Source organism: Anopheles gambiae, chromosome 3, assembly GCF_943734735.2.
Source record: "Anopheles gambiae chromosome 3, idAnoGambNW_F1_1, whole genome shotgun sequence".
NCBI classification, from domain to species: Eukaryota; Metazoa; Arthropoda; class Insecta; order Diptera; family Culicidae; genus Anopheles; species Anopheles gambiae.
The window spans coordinates 62972114-62986633 of NC_064602.1; the positions used below are offsets into that span (position 1 = coordinate 62972114).

Sequence of the window (14520 nt, forward strand, 5' to 3'; positions counted from 1 at the left end):
GTAGTGAAATTAATGTTTAGCCAATTGAATGAATTATATGCATGTAATTTGTAAATTTGACAATGAGTTTATTATACTCAACACAGAACATTTCGTTTAATGCTTTCTTCCAAAAGATTAGGAAATAAACTTAGTCGTGCAAAATTTTCATTTTCGCATTTGCTGACTTTGTTGTACACGAAATAATGCTTAAACCGTGTTTTCCATCGCATAATCGAATTCGATTTCTTAAAAGCTTTTAATTAGTTACATCAATTGTAAATTTGTTCGCGTTTTTTTAAATATCTAAATAACTTTTTATAAATTCCGCGCCTAAATTAATACACAATAGCCTTTGCTTTGCAAAAATATCTCGATTTTCTCAACAACAAAAAATCAGACAAATGCCAACAAATTAATAGAGGATAAGTTAAGAAATGACTAAACGGTACATCACTGGTCGTAAGATTTTCTTATTCTATAGGTTAAAATAATTTCGCATCTTTATTTAGAAACAAAAACATTTGTTTTAAAGTTTGTAACATGTGTTGATTTATTAAGCTTTTTTAAACTTTATAGCTTATAATTTTATCAAATCCCGGATATTAGCCCTTATTATTGCGAGACTTTTGTTTCTTGCCGAACTTGGCTTTCTTCTTTTGAAATGCGGAAACATCGCCTGTTTCGGCACTCATCGAATCGTCGGCATTCTCGTTCAGCCGCTTTTCTCCACTGAAAACCGTGTAAAAGAAAAACTCTCATCAGTGCTAGTCGGTTCAGATAATTTTCGTCACCCTTTAATCTTACCTTTTGATAGACACTATCGTTGATTTGTTGCTCGATAGAACTTTGCTCCACTCTTCGTCCGTACCCTTGATGGCATACTGATCTAGGTTAAGCTTTTTCAGCTTAGCCAACTCTTTCTTTTGCTGCTTCTCCAGCGTTTTCACATCTTCCGCAAACTCATCGTCGAGGCTCTGCTTCAGTGGGACCAGATTTTCTCCCATGTTCAACTCGCTCGGTTTCGCCATGCCACTCTCGATCGTGCTCTCCATCGTGCGCAGAATGTAATTGGTGAGCTTTTTGACGCAATCGTAAAACTTTGCCAGCACCTGATTGCTGGGCATATTTAACTCTTCCATCAGTTTATCGATCGTCTTATGCTGCAAGCCACACCCGAGCAGAATTGCCTTGTGGAGCGTCTCGATATGTGCACCGCTCATCTTGCCTTGAAAGTACAGCGACGCCAGATCGGAAGTCAGGTCCATGATGAGCTTGTACTCTACCTGATTGTGGATGTACATCTCCAGGCGCTGTACATCGTGCGGTAGAAACACCTCATCGATAGTCGTTTGCGTCAGCGCTGAAACACAAACCGGTTAACGGTGATTAGTAGTAGTAAACGCTTAAGAAGCGCAATCATGTTCAACTCACCTTTTCCTTCCATTTTTACTGCCTTATTCTCGAGCAGTGAAAGTGCCAAGCTGGTGGTAAATTTGTTAAAAGACTTGCCCAGCAGTTTCAACACACGCCGGCGAAAGTCGAGAAAGTAGTCATTTAACCACTCATTCGTTTCGACCCGCTCAACGGTAGAGTTGATGGGACAGAGCATGATGCACGAATGTTCTCCGGTCAGTTCGTTTTCCTTTTGGCTAAGGTATACGGGAACAAACTTTTGGCTCTTCCAAAAACGCAGCAGTTCGCCTGTCAAACCATAAGACGTACCGAGGTAGTCCAGCATCTCTGGCTTTCGTTCGGTCAGTGCTTTGAGCAGGGTCGGAATTTTCTTTCTCGGTGTTATGACCTCTTTCAGTAGATCAACCTCATCGTCATCGATCGTTTCGATACCATTGTCGTCCCCTCCTTGCTCATCACCCAGACCATCCGACTCGATTGGAAATCTTCCCTCATAGTAATGCTTCAACTGATTCAGGGCACGCTTTCCATAGCCCATCTGTTAAAAGAGAAAAATCAAACATTACATCAATCGGTATTATTGTGCGACTAGTGAATAGCTTCAAAATTGAGTGAAAAACAAATTAATTGATCAGACATCTTCGGTTCCTGATTAGGCTGCTCTTTAAAACGTTACGCTAATATAGACCAATACGTCGCAAATAACTTACGCGTTGATAGTTGGGATGTGTCGCTATGCGTACGATTCGTGCCCCGGACAGCTTCGGGAACTCATGATCGCCAAACTGTTCCGTAATGTTCCACGGAATCAAATCGCCGGACGCTTTCATGCCGCGTACCAGCGAGTTGGCCAGCGTTGTGGAGGAAATTTCTCCTTCCAGGCACACCTGTATTACGACCAGAATTTCGGGCAGCTGATTTTTCTTCACGATCGGACCTAGCAAACAGAACAGATGATGGGCGGGTGCATCGCTCATCATCTGCAAATCGTTCGGGCTGTTTTTGTAGTGCGACGATACGCAGATAGAAACAATGCGCTGAAGGAACGTTTCCGCTGCCTTGTGGTAGGAAAACAGTGCATCTCTATCCACGTAGTACAGCTGACACTCGTCCGGCGGTGGACAACCGGAATTCATATTCTGTACTATCGTTGCGTCGAGGCAGAGCAGCGATGTCAACCATGATTCCACGGGATCACCTGGGCTGTAACGGATTGATTCCTCCAACTTGATCTGTGGGAGGAGATACTACGGTAAATAAAACAAATCTCACAAACAACTCCGTAATTTGTCCTTACCGGAAGTGGTGCATTCGTTTCCTTCTGCAGTTGCGACAGCAGCTTCAAGCTAAGCGAGCGTCCCGTTCCCTCGTACCCGTTGATGGTAGAAGCCATAAAGACCAGGTACGGTCCCAGCATTGCTCTTACCATTGGCAGCGGAATGGCTGCCGCTTCGTCAATGATCAGCAAATCGGCAGCATTCAGCAGATGCGCATCGGTCGGCGAAATGTATTGAATCGTTTGACGATTATTGCGCGTTATGTTGATGCGAATAATGGCCTTGTTAAAGTTGGGATTCGTCGAACGAATGATGGTATAATCCGTATGCTCCTGGTACTCCAGCACATCGAACCCTTTCAGTATGAACTCGAACAGGGTGATCAAATTTTCCGGCGATGGCGACGTTACGTACACATTTACGTATCCGAACGCAATCGATCCGGCAATGGCAAGCCCCATGGCGGCCGATTTACCACGACCACGGCCGGCGGTCAGCGAGGTGGGTGGTTTCAGCTGCTTCTCCGCCAGCGCATCGATAAACTGTGCCACCGCCTTCGCCTGATCGTACGTTCGGCACAGGTTCACCAACGGTCCGGCCGGTGGCGCATCCGCCAGACTTTCCTTCAGCTCTGCCAGCTGTTCGCTCTGAACGTTTTCGATCGACGCAACGTCGATCGGCTTCACGTCCGCGGTACGGGATGACAGCGGCAGCACAGTTAAGTCGTCATTCACCAGCAAGCAGCGCGAACAGTCGGCCAACGAGAGAATAAGCCGCTCGTTGAACCGACACGTCACGTTCTGGTGCGCCTCCGTCCGGTAGCGTTTGTGCACGTCCATACTCATCGTGTACAGCTGCTTGAGGGAGGAAATCGTTTTCAGCAGCAAAATGATCAGCCCACCTCCCTCGACCGTTTCCACGGTCCGGGCCATCAGGTTGGGCGTCAGGGCTTCAAAATCTTGCAGCACGCACACGCCGTACGTTTTGCCGAGGATGGTATGCGTATCCTTGTAGTATCGGCCATGAATCGTCGTCGCCACCCGGAACGCATCGAACAGGTCCGATTCGTTGATATCGATCTTGCCGGACTGTATCTTTTTCGCCCGCTTCTTGCCATGGCTGAAAAGAAAGCACCACAAAATGATTTATTTGATCTGCTATGCTCGAGTTTTGTGCGTAACTACAAACTTACTTCGAAATAGCTTCATCTTTATTTTTGTAGCACCACAGCACCGTAGGCCGTGCTTTAACCGATGCTTTGGTCAGGATGTCGTACAGTATCGGCACCTGATCACGCGCCTTGTTGCCCACAATGACAAACATCGTTCGATGGCCCAACTTTACACCATTCTCAATCATCACCCGGATACGGTTGTCAATCTTTTTCTTCACCATTTTAATGCGAAAAGTGCTTAAATTTTGCTACTTTTAATTCCCGACTTCCCGGTTTCACGTGGGACCTTGTTTCACAAACAAATGCGGTTTTTAATTTGACAGGTACAGGGTGGTCCGTACAACCATGCTGCCATGCTTTACGTTTCGTCGACAATCCTTCCCAGCTGTCTGGTGGTTGTTGATCGCTTCGACGAACTACCGCGGCACGATGTTTGTAAACAGTTTGGAGCGGGCGGAACACGAACCACCTCGTTTTCTAGGGTTTTCATAATGTGCGGAATATTTTGCTACCTTTGCACAAACAACAATACTTCAGACGGGGAACTGACAGTGAGTGGTTGAATTTGAAATTAAAAAAGAACAAATTTTAAATGAGACTTTGCCATTACAGCTGGAAACGTGCAGGGACCGTCTCAAGAATCGTGGCCCCAATCACGATGCTACCCTGTGGTACGAATCAAGAGTGCTCTTTTATGGATCCGTGCTGTGGCACCAGGGCGTATCGTTATGTCCCCAGCCCATTGAAACAGATGAAACGGTGCTCATCTTCAATGGCGACATTTTCCAGACCAGGGAAGATATGCAAGAGAGTGACACGCGTTGGCTTCTCCACAGCATTGAACGATGTGCCGATGAAAACGCCGTTTTTCATCTGTTGGTCAGCTTGCGCGGTCCATTTAGTGTAGTTTTTCTAAGAAAGCGCGAAAACCGAATTTACTTTGCGCGTGATGCGATCGGTCGAAACTCGTTGCTTCTTGGACTTGTTGCAGATAGTGGAAATATTTTCATCTCAAGCGTTGGAGGTAAGATCCTTTTTTAAGTATATTTTCTGTTACTATTCTACACCCTCTATAAAATTGGTTCTGTTCACGCAGGACTTTTTGCTTCCAGTGTCGTGCACGAATTACCTCCAAATGGGCTTTACTTTATCGATTTGAAGCAAATAAATGAGCCGAACTGTATCACCCTGCTGCCATGGACAGACGATTGTACACAGACAGAGCAGATGTTTGGTAATGCACTAACAATTCAATTAAAAAATGAGCTTGTAATCCCGCAACAACGAATTACTGTACAGGTAAATTATGCATATGTAGTTCAATTTATGTTACAGACATTTTTAAACATTAGCTTACGTTTTTAGCAAAATTTCAATTTCCACCAACTGCTGACTGCTGCCGATGCATCACCACCGGAAGAAGGCCCTTTCGAAACACTGTTAAAGTGCGCTGCTGTTAACAATACGTGCAATCAACTACTTTCCACGCTGCTTAAATCAATCCAGGAGCGTATTACAAACACCACACCGTTTTGCAAGCTGTGCGTAGCAAGTCAATCGACATGTGCGCATCCAAAGGTGGGAATTTTGTTTTCAGGTGGAATCGATTGCACGATCCTAGCACTGTTAGCGGATGAATTTGTACCCGAACCCGTTCCGATCGAGCTGTTGAATGTGGCCTTTGAAAAGGTGAACCGCGCAAATGTACAACGCTCACAAATTGATTGGAACGTGCCGGATCGATTGACTGGACTATCTACGCTAGAGGAACTGCAACGCATTAAACCCAATCGGTAATGCAAACAAAACTTAATAGCCTAATAATGTTGTCAATAATAAGCAATTTTTCCATTCTTTTAAAAGAAAATGGAATTTTGTAGAGATAAACATCTCTCGGCACGAGTTAAATGAGCAAAGGAAAACGATTTCTAATCTCGTGTTCCCGTTGCGAAATGTGTTGGACGAATCGTTGGGTGCTGCCCTTTGGTTTGCTTCGAAGGGCGTTGGAGTGAAAGGCGGAGAACCGTACACGAGCACTAGCCGGGTAAGATGATACTGAGCTACAAAAGCAGTTTTGATCCTTTATACACTACACTTTTACAGGTACTATTATTAGGCTCAGGTGCCGATGAACTATTCGGCGGATACACAAGACACAAAACAGCGTTCGATCGAACCCTTCGGCTGCATCAAGAGAAAGGTTCGACCGCACACATGGACGACGCTTTCCTGAAAGCTTACGAAGCGTTAGAGGAAGAGCTGAATTTAGACTGGCGGCGCTTGCCAAGCAGAAATTTGGCACGTGATGATAGGGTAATCAGCGACAATGGAGTGACACCCAGGACTCCGTATCTGCAGGAAGATTTCATCGCGTTAGTACGTTCCTTGAAAGCGTCCCAGCGCTGTTACCATCCCTTGGGACCGGGGATAGGGGACAAGCTCGTACTACGCTTGTGTGCCTACAAACTCGGCCTAAAGCAAGCAAGCGTGTTAAGAAAGCGTGCTTTACAATTCGGCTCCAGAATAGCCGATCGAAAGCAGAATGCAACGGACCGGTCTGCATACTTGGAAGACTAATGGAAAGCAATGGAAATAATTTTATCGTTTTTGGGAGATTTTTTTCCAAATTCCAGATGATGGAAAAATATTTCGAAATTTCGATTAAAACATCAAACTGTAGTCCGATGTCCTCTTTGCCCTACATTGGTTTTACATGAATTTTGTTTATGTCATAATGGATAATTTACAATATTTTTAAATAATTATAATAATGATGGCTGTTTTCAAATAACGCAAGCTATTTTCAAATCAAATCACAGTTACTTCTACTAACCGCCGTACTGTGATTTTTGTGTTATTTATTCATAAACTGAATTATAAAACATCCCAGAGGGAAGTCTTGATTAATGTTTGTTTAGCATCTGATATTTATCAGTTTTACATATTTACAGTCAATGTTGGTAACAGTTGATCAATCAACCAAAATATGGGATCAGTTTAATTATACCAATGTTGCAACACATTAAAATAAAGCATCGCGTAATATTCCATCTAAATGAATCTAATGCAACGGTCATTCAAGTGCGTTGGCATCCACGCGACTACTCATGCGCATCTCCTTCAACATTTTTGACGTTTATCAACCATCATCTCCAGTTGTGTAAATAAAACTTTACCAGTGTTTCGAGAGAGCTCACGAACGCAGCAACAAGCTTAGAAAAATGCCCGATAAACCCGTAAAACAGGATAGCAAAAAGGACGATGGAGCGGAGCTGGAAACGCAGATCATCATGCGAATGCCGAAGGTAATGAGCGACTCAGTTATTCCATAAACACACGTATTATTGACTTTTTTTTGTACCATTGCAGGAACCTGCTGCGGCGTTGCGCGAAGCGATACAAAGTGGAGCCAACAACCTGAAGGATCGGCTCTTCATTCGGCTGGAAAATGAGCTGCGCTATGGCGAGGTTCGATTTGACCATTGGTTGCTTCACGCGAAGGTGGTCGATCTTCCCACGATCATTGAGTCGTTAAAAACGATCGACTCGAAAAATTTCTACAAAACAGCGGACATATGTCAGATGGTAAGCGCCTTTTTGTTTGGGTAATGATTGGATAAGCCCGTTACACTCTCACGATGATTCTGTTTTAGATGATTTGCAAGGAGGAACCCGAACAGCAATCGGCTGAAGAGGAATCACCCAACAAGAACAAAAAGAAGGACCCGAACAAGGTGGACAAGAAGTTCCTGTGGCCGCACGGCGTGACGCCGCCGTGCAAAAACATACGCAAGCGCCGTTTTCGCAAAACGCTCAAGAAAAAGTATGTCGAAGCACCGGAAATCGAGAAAGAAGTGAAGCGTTTGCTGCGCGTCGACAACGAGGCAGTCAACGTGAAGTGGGAACTGATCACCGAGGACGAGGATCCGAACAAACCGTCGCCGGGTTCGGGTAACGAGGCAGGGCCACCGCACAAGAGCCCCTCGAAAAACACGAAAAAGGGAGACCACAACAAGGACGTGGGCGAGCATGACATCTTCGGCGAGGAAGTGTCCGACTCGGACGAGGAGGATAATCCGATCAACAAAAACATTGATCTGGACGAAACGAGCCGACTGTCGGCAGAGGCCGAAGACAGTCGGCTGTCAGATTCCTGCTCCTATCAGGGAACGCAACAGGAGCGCGACAGGAACCCGGCACTGGAGTTCAACAAGAGCATGTTCAGTGGAGCCGGTTCCAGTAGCGGATATAGGGCGGCCCGGCGACCTGACACAGGGGCGAGCAGTGCGGGCGGATCGAAGTCGATGTCATTCTTCCAGGGAGATAATAGTTCGCGTTTGGATTCCGACAACGATTCGAATGACATGCCGCACGGTGGTTTCGGCAACAGTCAGAACAGCAATGCCAATAGTGCTACGGCCAGCACGAACAACAACGCCCGCGTATATGAGCTGCAGCGCCAGATAAGCGACCTGAAGACGCAACGTAATCAAAAGGAGCAGGAAATTCGCACCATCGAGAACCAAACGCTGCGCCAGCGTTTGCAGGACAAGCTTGACAGCTTGCTGATGGAAATCCAAGACAAGGAGAAAGAGGTAAGTGTTCCGCGGCTGTGCGTTGGGTTTGAACAATTGCAAGCAGTTAACCATACCCCTTACTAACCTTTTTCAGATCCTTGACCTTCAATCGGGGGAAAAATATAGCCTGGATTGAATCAGACCATGGCCAACAGGAAAAAAACCCTTTAAAATCTAACAATGAAGAACTCCATAATGTACCCGATGAAATCCAATACAATTACAGCGGAAAAATATACTTACTGTTAAGATTCCAATCTTTGCTAGGCTTCTACAATATTCGAATGGGTGTCCGAAATCGGATAGCTTAAAGAGAAACAAAATAACGCACATTTTTCTTTTTCATCCATAAAAAGTTTATAATATTTTTGTCTTTGTAAACAGGATTTATCTTTTTAATCCCTAACGTTCTCTATCTACGGATGTATACGGAATGTGTGTGTATGTGAGTTGAAACGTATCGGAATGAATAAATTGTGTGTGGTCCTAGCTTTACTTCCTTTTTAAACGACAGTGGACGCTTCTCGTTTCTAAGGCAATTGGGGTTTGTTTTTTTGTTCTCTACATCATACATGCCCATCACGTGATAGAAACTGTGACATGACGCGGTAGTCTAGTGAACCAATTGGAATGTTGTGTATATTTAAGTTATGCTACTGAGTATAGGTCGCAACCAGCTGGGCGATTCTATTGTTTAATACCGAAAAAGTGGTGTTTATTTTGTGTTGCACGTTCTTTCTATCTATCTCTCTCTATCTCTCTCTCTTTCTCGCTTTGACTCTACCACAACTATCTATTTATGCTACAACTAGGCGAATAATAAACAACAAAAAATACTGTGTAATAATGTTCACATACATATAGAAAAGGGGAAAAGAGGACGTGAGCTATGTGAGCAGAACAGAAGGATGGGGTGGCGCTAAAGGAGCGAAATGAATTGCTGGGTACAGTCGAGTTGAACGTGTCCCCCGGTTGTGTCCACCGTGCTGGGTAGATAAAAATGTAATAACGGCTATATTAAGTTTTGCACCACACCTTTGCTTTCTGCACGCCCTTTATCGTTTATCAGCTGCCAACGACTATCTGGGTTTATCTCCAAATTTGCATTCCATACGTGTGTTTTCTGGTTCGCCCCTTAGCCGGGTACGTGACTTTTCCAAAATTTCATTCGCTAACCATAACCCGTCGCCTTCCTGTTACCGTTATCGTTCAGAGCTCTTCATTTTGTAGAAAAAAAGACGTTTTTTTGTTTTGACTGTCTAGTTTGTATGTATGCATCAACGAAATTTTTTCGCATGCACGTTTCCAAAGTATTTTAAGTACAACTTTCCAGCCTTCTATTTGGTATTTGGATAATAAGGTCGTCCGGCTTGTGTGCGCGGTAGCTGTCTCTGCTGTAATCGGTTTTGTTTTTGCGTTCGTTTGTCCTACCCTCGGCCACGAATGCGTAGGGACAAGCGTTTTAAATCTGCTGTATAATTGCTTCCGTTCACGTTGCTGTTTAAAGATCAACTACCCCGTCTGAACAAGATGTTTTATTGTTTTGTTGTTGTTTTTTTGCGCGCTCGTCAACAAACGATCTAAAATGTTCTATCAATGGTTCATCACATATCCTCACACCATTCTGTATGTTTCTCTTGCTGCATTTCTCGTTCATATAAGTACTGTCTTTCTGTTAAGTCTTAGAGTTTGATGTTGAAGTACACATTGCTCCCTTAAAGCAAAATTGCTTTTTTGATTGAGTTGTAAGCTCTCGTAATGTGTTTGTTTGTTTATTCCTGATCCCGCTCCACTTTCGAGTTTCCTCTATCGGTTCTCCTCTTTCTTAATCCAAGAATCGTTTTTTTCTGCTGGCGACACAGAAAGGCACGGTTTGAATACTATAACTTTGAATATACTGTTAAAATTTGTTTCTTTATGCGGTTTTTCTTTTACACCTGTATCACAACGGATCCAAAGATTCACATTTTCCAGACTTGCTGGCTTTCCTTGCGTGTAGATATAAAACTGTACGTTTACTTTAGATTTAGAACTGGAATGTGTGTGTGTGTGTCGTTTCAATAGAATGTCTTTTAGGTTGCATTAAGTAACGATTTATGTGAGTTTTTCTCTGTTGTATGAATGTTCCTCAACCGTCCAATAAATTTCCAACAAAAGGAATTGACTTCAGTGTTGGAAGTAACTGCCAGGCACTTTCTGTAGTAGTTGTACGTTCGTCAAACCGTGTTGCACAGTGTCAGGCTCTGACGAACCTAAAAAAATGCAATCTTCACAAATAGGGCAATACAACCAATAATGGTGCTGGCCTCCGCTTCTGACAATTTATAACACGCGTTTGAAAGCGCCAAATTTGGGGTTGATGATCGCAATAGTTGCTGTTACCGTACACAGATCGTTGTGACTTCTTATTACAAATGCAACACACCATCCTTCTGGGAGATGAGATTGCTCTCCTCTAGCGTGACTGCTTCGATCAGATCCACCACCTCATCCTGATCGTCCTGATCGTTCTCGTCCGAACCCGTGGTATGTTGCGACTGGTGCGATCCACCGGATAGCTGACTATTGCGCGAGAACGATCCGCGACGGGGCGGCGCTAGGGTACGCTGGTTGGCGGGCTTGACCGTGATGATGAGGTTCGAGCTGTTCGCTACCATCATGTCCGTCACTTGATCCAGCGTTTTGCCCAGCACCTCGATACCGTTTACCTCCAGCACCTCGTCGTTCACCGCCAGCAGGCCCGTACTTTCGGCCAGACCACCGGGCACGAGCCGAGAGATAAAGATACCGGGCAGCTTTTCCAACCCATTAGCCGTTACACGCACCGATGTGCCATCGCTGGGGAAGATGGTGCAAAGAAATGATCACGTCACGAATTGCTCTACAGCGAAATATATTTATTAATGGGTTTAGTCACATACCGAATGTAAAATCCCAACGGCTTTTCACTACCATGCTTCAGCAGACGGACACGTCGGCATGTATCCGGGACGATGTCTACATCGATGATAGCAGATACCTGGAGGATATATGAATACGTTAGGTTAGCTTTTCCTGGCATGCATGGCACTATGGGCCAGATAAAGTGAGCGTTACAAACCTGTCGAAAATCGTGCGGATTAGATATCGCCAAACCTTTCGGTTTTACTGGAGTTTGTCCAAGAATGCTGCTGATGAGATTTCGGGGCCGAATGGTACCGTAACCCGTTCGCTCTTCGATGCTGTCACCTGTTTACAAAGACAAGTACAGGATTGAATAATTGGTTTGCAAGGGATTGAAGTACTTTTACTGTCCAAATGTAATAACGATTTGAATGAAGGATTTCTTTTTTTACATAAAAAAACTGCTGTACATAAAGCTGCTAAAAAAAATTATGCTTTGCATGCAGGAAACAAAGGAATGATTGCCGATAATTCAGTACTACAACTGTTGATGATACAGCTCTGCCAAAAGCAGCACGCAAGGGTGGGACAAAACTAATTAAGAAAAATAATAGTAGCTGCATCAAACATAGCAGACTGCCAGTTGTTGGAAGGAGCATTATTTTCGAAACGCACGAATCATTTCGATTTACGATCACAGCCTGACCTCGATCGATAGCGGGGCTGGGTCGGTTGTGTATGTGTGTGGGCACACAGATGGTGCACATCGAATCGTGCGATACCGATAATCATTCCATCTTTCCTTTCCCGCTCTTCGCGCTGCCTGTTGCATCGAATCAATCAACCAGCTTCATTATCCATTATATGCTAACGCTAACGGTGCACTTGCCGTAAGCGGAGTAGCAACGCCGACTTTGCTCGCTAGCGTTATTCGCGGTATATCGATGGCGATACCAATGTATGAATCATTCGTGTCGCGCTAACTGTTGTTCTAGCCATCAGCGTAGGCAAAGGGCGTTCTTATCCGTCAAGTGTTGTTGCGATTGGCGACTATAATATTGTGCGACACACGATAGCTACCCTACGCACACATGCACACGGTAGGGCAATATGTTTTCTGAACAAAACCCATCCTTTTTTTGAACATTCAATCTTACTGAGTTGTCTTCCCTTCACCTCATCACCTTACCTTTCTTCTGTATAATCACGCGCAACAAGGGCCGAGCCGTTGTGAGCGCCCTACCAAAGTTGTCGTCATTGTTGATCGGTAGCAAATCGTTATCCCGCGGATCGATGTAGGAAACGAGTAGCTGGGAGCGGTCCAGCTTATGCAGCCGCTCGATTAGCGACTGGAACTCTTCGAAGGAATGCTGCTCGGAACGTTTTACGGACCATCGTCGGAATTCAGCATCAAACTGCAGAAATGAGCATTGGGAGCAAAGAAAGAGTGCGTTTGTGTGTATGTGTGTGTGTATATGTGTGTGCGTGTAATTAATGTAATGCTGCAAAGGCGATTACAAATTCCTTCGACTTACCTTCGATTTAATTTCTACACGATCGCTGTCGATTTTTGGATGCGCTGTTTTGCTTTTCGACATCCTTCCACTCACTTACTTGCAACCATTTAAACGTGCAAACTAATAATGTTAAAGCTTTTTTACATACAACACAATCACACGACCAGGGTACAAAGGAGAAACGGCTCCCCGAACCCTAACGCGAAAAATAAAAATAACACTTTATGTGGGCCGCCGCGCTTTTTCCACGGGTCACGATCATATGTGTGGAGCGATTTCTATTGCGGGATGCACCACTTACTGCCCATTCGGATTTTTCACCCCTCACTCGCGTACGGGCGGAGCTGCTACCTTATCGAAACGATAGCTTGTAAAACAACACACATAAAACGCCTTCTGGACCTGAACCGGAACACCACGGATGCTACCCCGAGAAGCAGCCGGAAGCATACACTGGAGAAAACTGTGCAAAACGGACTAATTGGTGGCCGTATTGTGTCGTCTGCCTGCTCGTTCTCTTCGCCTAAACCATGACCGTGGTGGTGTCACACGATAATGGGAACAGAGTGAAGTTACTCACTATTGCCGGGGGAACACAGACAGCATTCGCATTCCAAACGCATCGAGCGCACAACAAACTAGACGTATATATTATCACAGAATCACTTCGCTGCGACGACGGACCACAAGGTGAAAGCACAAATCGGTAACAGAGCTGGTAAAAAATAATAAACGAAAAACGGGAAGTTTTTCACCGATTGGAAAACACAAACGCGCTAGCACTGCTTCATTCGCACCGTCCGTCGTCGCCTTTTTTTGCTCGCCTATTGAACAAACGGAGGTGCAAAAGTGAGTTGTCAAAATTTTAACGAAAACTTCAAACGCAACTGTATTCCCAAATAACATAATCCACTTGTGAGACATGGCAACCCATATGCATCCGATGTATAATCGACATAGAACGGAAGTACAATAGAACTTCGTTTATCCGGGCTCATCAGGAATCGATAACGCCCCGATACTCGAATAACACGGATAATGGATTCAGCTATGTTTTTATCATAAATCTTTTTTTCTTTAAAATCATAATATCTTTCAAGTTTTTTGTTTAACTTGTTCAGGCGGTCCCCGAAATACACGGTTAATGGTGACCGTGAACAAAATATCGCCCCAAGTGCCACAAATCCACTAAACGACCACGGGTTCTAAACAACTCAAACTCTCTACCTAAACGGAAAATAGAAAGGCTTCGTTTAGCAGACGGAGAACGACTGATGCGATCTAAAAATAGCAAAAAAACTGGTTGCGCTATCTGTTGGTTGGATACCCTACGAGTGGAGCGCTTTCCTTGCTTTGAGAGATTTTAATAATAGTCGATGGTATTGATGGTATCTGACTATTGATGGTACATGACAATTCAGGTAGATTTTTGCTCAGAAAGTTAGAAGGCAATATAGGTCATGATTTTCAGAAACTTGTCGAAACACATTGCAAGAAAAGAATAGCAATATAATGATGAGTTGTAGCGCAAACCAATGAAGCTCGGGAGCTTTCATTTTTTTCTATGGATATTCGATTTTCTAGTCATTTAAGCTTAATCTGTGGTGCTTGGGTGTCCAAGCATGCTGTCAGTTATTTTCTCAGCTACTTTCTCAGTGTATGTAGAAACGCTCTGAAAGTTTTGTAAAGTACTAAAA

The 14520-nt window shown here is 44.3% G+C and overlaps 4 protein-coding genes across 4 annotated transcripts; 2 read left to right on the plus strand and 2 right to left on the minus strand.

Moving 5' to 3' along the window:
* Positions 1–502: 502 nt before the first annotated feature.
* LOC1275230 (RNA cytidine acetyltransferase) lies at positions 503–4174 on the minus strand. Its single transcript, XM_314465.5, has 6 exons — positions 3865–4174; positions 2693–3791; positions 2106–2627; positions 1414–1933; positions 787–1342; positions 503–711 (listed from the first exon to the last, which is right to left on the minus strand). Exons 1-6 carry the CDS (start codon positions 4065–4067, stop codon positions 585–587), a joined length of 3027 nt encoding a protein of 1008 aa, XP_314465.4. The 5' UTR covers positions 4068–4174; the 3' UTR covers positions 503–584.
* A 25-nt stretch (positions 4175–4199) lies between these two features.
* LOC4577820 (asparagine synthetase domain-containing protein CG17486) lies at positions 4200–6902 on the plus strand. Its single transcript, XM_061660842.1, has 6 exons — positions 4200–4397; positions 4459–4870; positions 4943–5145; positions 5212–5639; positions 5710–5890; positions 5950–6902. The coding sequence occupies exons 1-6, from the start codon at positions 4200–4202 to the stop codon at positions 6421–6423; spliced, it is 1896 nt and encodes a 631-aa protein (XP_061516826.1). The 3' UTR covers positions 6424–6902.
* Positions 6903–6938: 36 nt separating this feature from the next.
* On the plus strand, positions 6939–8680 carry LOC1275232 (transcription initiation factor TFIID subunit 7). Its single transcript, XM_314467.6, has 4 exons — positions 6939–7151; positions 7216–7431; positions 7500–8441; positions 8518–8680. Exons 1-4 carry the CDS (start codon positions 7068–7070, stop codon positions 8557–8559), a joined length of 1284 nt encoding a protein of 427 aa, XP_314467.5. The 5' UTR covers positions 6939–7067; the 3' UTR covers positions 8560–8680.
* Positions 8681–8755: 75 nt separating this feature from the next.
* On the minus strand, positions 8756–13669 carry LOC1275233 (partitioning defective 6 homolog beta). Its single transcript, XM_314468.5, has 5 exons — positions 12842–13669; positions 12496–12721; positions 11524–11651; positions 11345–11442; positions 8756–11261 (listed from the first exon to the last, which is right to left on the minus strand). Exons 1-5 carry the CDS (start codon positions 12902–12904, stop codon positions 10832–10834), a joined length of 945 nt encoding a protein of 314 aa, XP_314468.4. The 5' UTR covers positions 12905–13669; the 3' UTR covers positions 8756–10831.
* Positions 13670–14520: the final 851 nt, after the last annotated feature.